This window comes from Etheostoma spectabile, chromosome 3 (genome assembly GCF_008692095.1).
Source record: "Etheostoma spectabile isolate EspeVRDwgs_2016 chromosome 3, UIUC_Espe_1.0, whole genome shotgun sequence".
In the NCBI taxonomy this organism is placed as follows: Eukaryota; Metazoa; Chordata; class Actinopteri; order Perciformes; family Percidae; genus Etheostoma; species Etheostoma spectabile.
The window spans coordinates 429,921-430,523 of NC_045735.1; the positions used below are offsets into that span (position 1 = coordinate 429,921).

General features: G+C 39.5%; 1 protein-coding gene across 1 annotated transcript in view; it reads right to left on the reverse strand.

Annotated features, from left to right (window-relative positions):
* The window catches only part of LOC116680559 (delta(3,5)-Delta(2,4)-dienoyl-CoA isomerase, mitochondrial-like), a 7,012-nt gene that overhangs the window by 2,040 nt on the left and 4,369 nt on the right, over positions 1-603 (reverse strand). Inside the window, exon 4 of the mRNA XM_032509512.1 lies at positions 126-197. Coding sequence (XP_032365403.1) covers positions 126-197 — 72 coding nt within the window. The remainder of the gene's footprint in view (positions 1-125; positions 198-603) is intronic.

The following is a 603-nucleotide window of genomic DNA, read 5'->3' on the forward strand; positions in this document are numbered from 1 at the left end:
TAATTTTGATCTCTTTGTATGTTTTGAAATGTGAAGAAATTGACAATAAAGCAAACTTTGACTTTGATCTTTGAAAGAAAACACCTGCAGCATATACGTGTATATATACAGTATATATAGCTCACCTGACCAATCCGCTGCTTTTGGCTTCATCGGCGTACATCTTCCTGGCGGTCAGAGCCAACTCGTTCACTAGGCTACAGGAAGAGGGAAGAGTTAGTCACGTGACGACATGGACTACGTGCAGAATACATATCACTTTTATTTCCTGATTCAGACGCTGTGTTTTAAACCTTCTTGGCCGCTGTGTACTTTGGTGATTTAAAGGGTCAGTCTGGATCCAGCAGAGTCGCACAATTACACAAACTAACTAACCGACGGAGACAGCGGTGGACCAGCAACTCCAATGTTTTACCAGGTAAGTTTACTGGGTTATTTTGTCTTTTTTTTACCCTTGTGTTGTCCTCCCGTCAAAATTGATCATCAACAATTTTGAAGCTTTTTATCAATGTTTTTAACTTTTTCTTACGTTTTTGTCCCTTTTTTCAAGACTTTTGACGCTTTTTCCCCCCAATGTTTGTCCCTTTTTTGACGTTTTCAACA